General features: G+C 41.3%; 1 protein-coding gene across 1 annotated transcript; it reads left to right on the top strand.

Moving 5' to 3' along the window:
• Nucleotides 1-227: 227 nt before the first annotated feature.
• On the top strand, nt 228-1,046 carry LOC149183569 (uncharacterized). Its single transcript, XM_089414989.1, has one exon. It carries the CDS (start codon nt 228-230, stop codon nt 1,044-1,046), a length of 819 nt encoding a protein of 272 aa, XP_089271115.1.
• The last annotated feature ends 1,397 nt before the right edge of the window (nt 1,047-2,443 follow it).

The following is a 2,443-nucleotide window of genomic DNA, read 5'->3' as shown; positions in this document are numbered from 1 at the left end:
TGAGTAAAAATTATTGAAGCCTTTCATAAAGACTTCCTTGTTTTTGACTTGGTATTAGAGCAGATTTCTTCACCTTTGTGCATGAATTCTCATATACCCCTCGCATCATGACTAAGGATCAACCCGAATCATCTTTTGTACGAGTCATTCATGTTCAATCAGAAAACCCCAGTTTCACCACCAACATCATCCTCACTGAAGTTAATTATGATCTCTAGTCCCAAATCATGGAAATGCAGATCGCAGGGCGTGAGAAGCTTGAATACCTCACAGGTAAAACACCTATTCCGCAGGTTACTGACGCTGCCTATGCAAAGTGGTATGCTGAAAATCAAAAGGTCAAAGGATGGTCGCTGACTTCTATGTCACCGGAGATTATGAAGTGCTATCTTAGATTGTCCACTGCACGTGAAATCTGCACTGCTCTTGCTAAAGCTTTCTATGATGGATCAGATGAATCGCAACTCTTTGCATTGAATCAATGGCCATTCTCCACCAAACAGGTTTGTCGTTCTCTTTCCACCTATTATGGTGATCTAGTAGAAATCTTTCAAGAACTAGATCATTGTGATAGGATTGTCATGAAGGATCCCAAAGATGTTGTCGCCTATAAAAAATCAGTTGAGAGACTGCGGGTGCATATCTTCTTGAATGGACTAGATGCAGACTTTGAACAAATTCGAGGTGAGATTCTTAGAAAGGATCTTGCACTCGATCTTGAAGCAACTTATGCATATGTTCGCCGTGATGCCGTTCGCCGAGCTGCACTTCAAGGTGAACCTGAACACTCTGAATCCGCTGCTATGGTGGCTTGTCGAGGCAAGCCTTACCAATCGCAAAAAACAGATCGCACTTCTGGTCCGCCGAATCACACAACTGACCAAAATCGGTCATCTGGATCACAAAATCGTAGCTATGAAATAGGAGCTGCAAAATCAGAACGTGTATGTACTCACTGTGGAGAAACCAGGCATACAAAGTCACGTTGCTATGAATTAATTGGATATCCAGAATGGTGGGATCCTGCCAAGGCACCTCGCAAGTGAAATTCAAAGTCAAATCATCATGCTTCTGTTGTTGTGGCTGAGCCCTCCACCAACACCAGTACTACTGAGGAAGCCTCTTCTTTCATTGCTACTGCTGGGAATGTTGGTAAGTCTCTTCATACCTCTGTCCCTGTTAGTCATAGTGAATGGATAATTGATTCAGGTGCCACAAATCACATGACCTTTGACGGTAAACATATTCAGTCCATGAAATCCTTAGACCACCATATAGTGTCCATAGCCAATGGTACTCCCTCTCCCGTGGTTGGAGAAGTTTCAGTTTCTCTTACCCAAAATTTGAATTTGGAGTCTATTCTAGTTGTTCCTTCTCTTAATCATAACTTATTGTCTGTTGCTCAAATAACCCTCACTTTGAACTGTATTATGATATTTTGGCCTAACCTTTGTGTTTTTAAGGAAATTCGGACTTGAAAGACAATTGGTTATGGTACTAGGAGAGGAAAGCTCTACTATCTTGATCTACTGTTGGCAAGCTCCAATCAGTTGGCTTAAGTTTTCTCAGCTAATAAGTCTAACACACATCAGCATTCAGAAGTCTGGTTATGGCACAGGTGTTTTGGCCATGTATCTTTTGGATATTTACAGAAGTTGTTTCCAAAGCTCTTTTCTCAATTAAATGTTTCGGATTTTAAGTGTGACATTTGTGAAGTAGCTAAAAGTCACTGTGTACGATTTCCCATTAGTATGCATAAAAGTCCTGCACCTTTTATGGTTATTCACTTTGATGTCTGGGGACCTGCAAAAACTTCTTCTTTGAGTGGAGCACGTTGGTTTGTTTCTTTTATTGATGATCATACTCGCATGACTTGGGTTTGTTTAATGAAATCAAAGAATGAAGTTAGTTCCCTGTTTCAGCAATTTCACAAAATAATAGCCACCCAATATAAATCAAATATTCAGGTTCTTCATACTGATAATGGTGGAGAGTTTGTTAATCAAGACTTGAAACAATACCTGAATTTACATGGCATTGTTCATCAGACGACTTGCCCTTACTCCCCTCAACAAAACGGGATAGCAGAACGGAAAAATCGTCACCTTCTTGAAGTTGTTCGTGCTTCCTTGTTTGGGGCTCATATGCCTGTTAGTTATTGGGGAGAAGCCATTACGGCCGCAACTTATCTCATTAACCGTGTACCCTCTAGTTCACTACAATTTCAGACCCCCTTTGATGTTCTCCATAATACTGTGAGTGCCCCTACCATACCGAATCTGTCCCCTAAAGTTTTTGGGTGTGTAGCCTTTGTGCACCTTCACAAACCCTTGAGAAATAAGCTGGAACCCTATGCCCTTCGCTGCGTCTTTGTTGGCTATGCCTTGCATCAAAAAGGTTATCGGTGTTATCACCCCCCTTCTCGTAAAATTTATGTTACTCG

This window comes from Pinus tabuliformis, chromosome 3_2 (genome assembly GCF_031772625.1).
Source record: "Pinus tabuliformis cultivar Carrire ecotype Pingquan chromosome 3_2, CPIR1, whole genome shotgun sequence".
In the NCBI taxonomy this organism is placed as follows: Eukaryota; Viridiplantae; Streptophyta; class Pinopsida; order Pinales; family Pinaceae; genus Pinus; species Pinus tabuliformis.
This window is presented reverse-complemented; position numbering and strand designations above follow the sequence as displayed.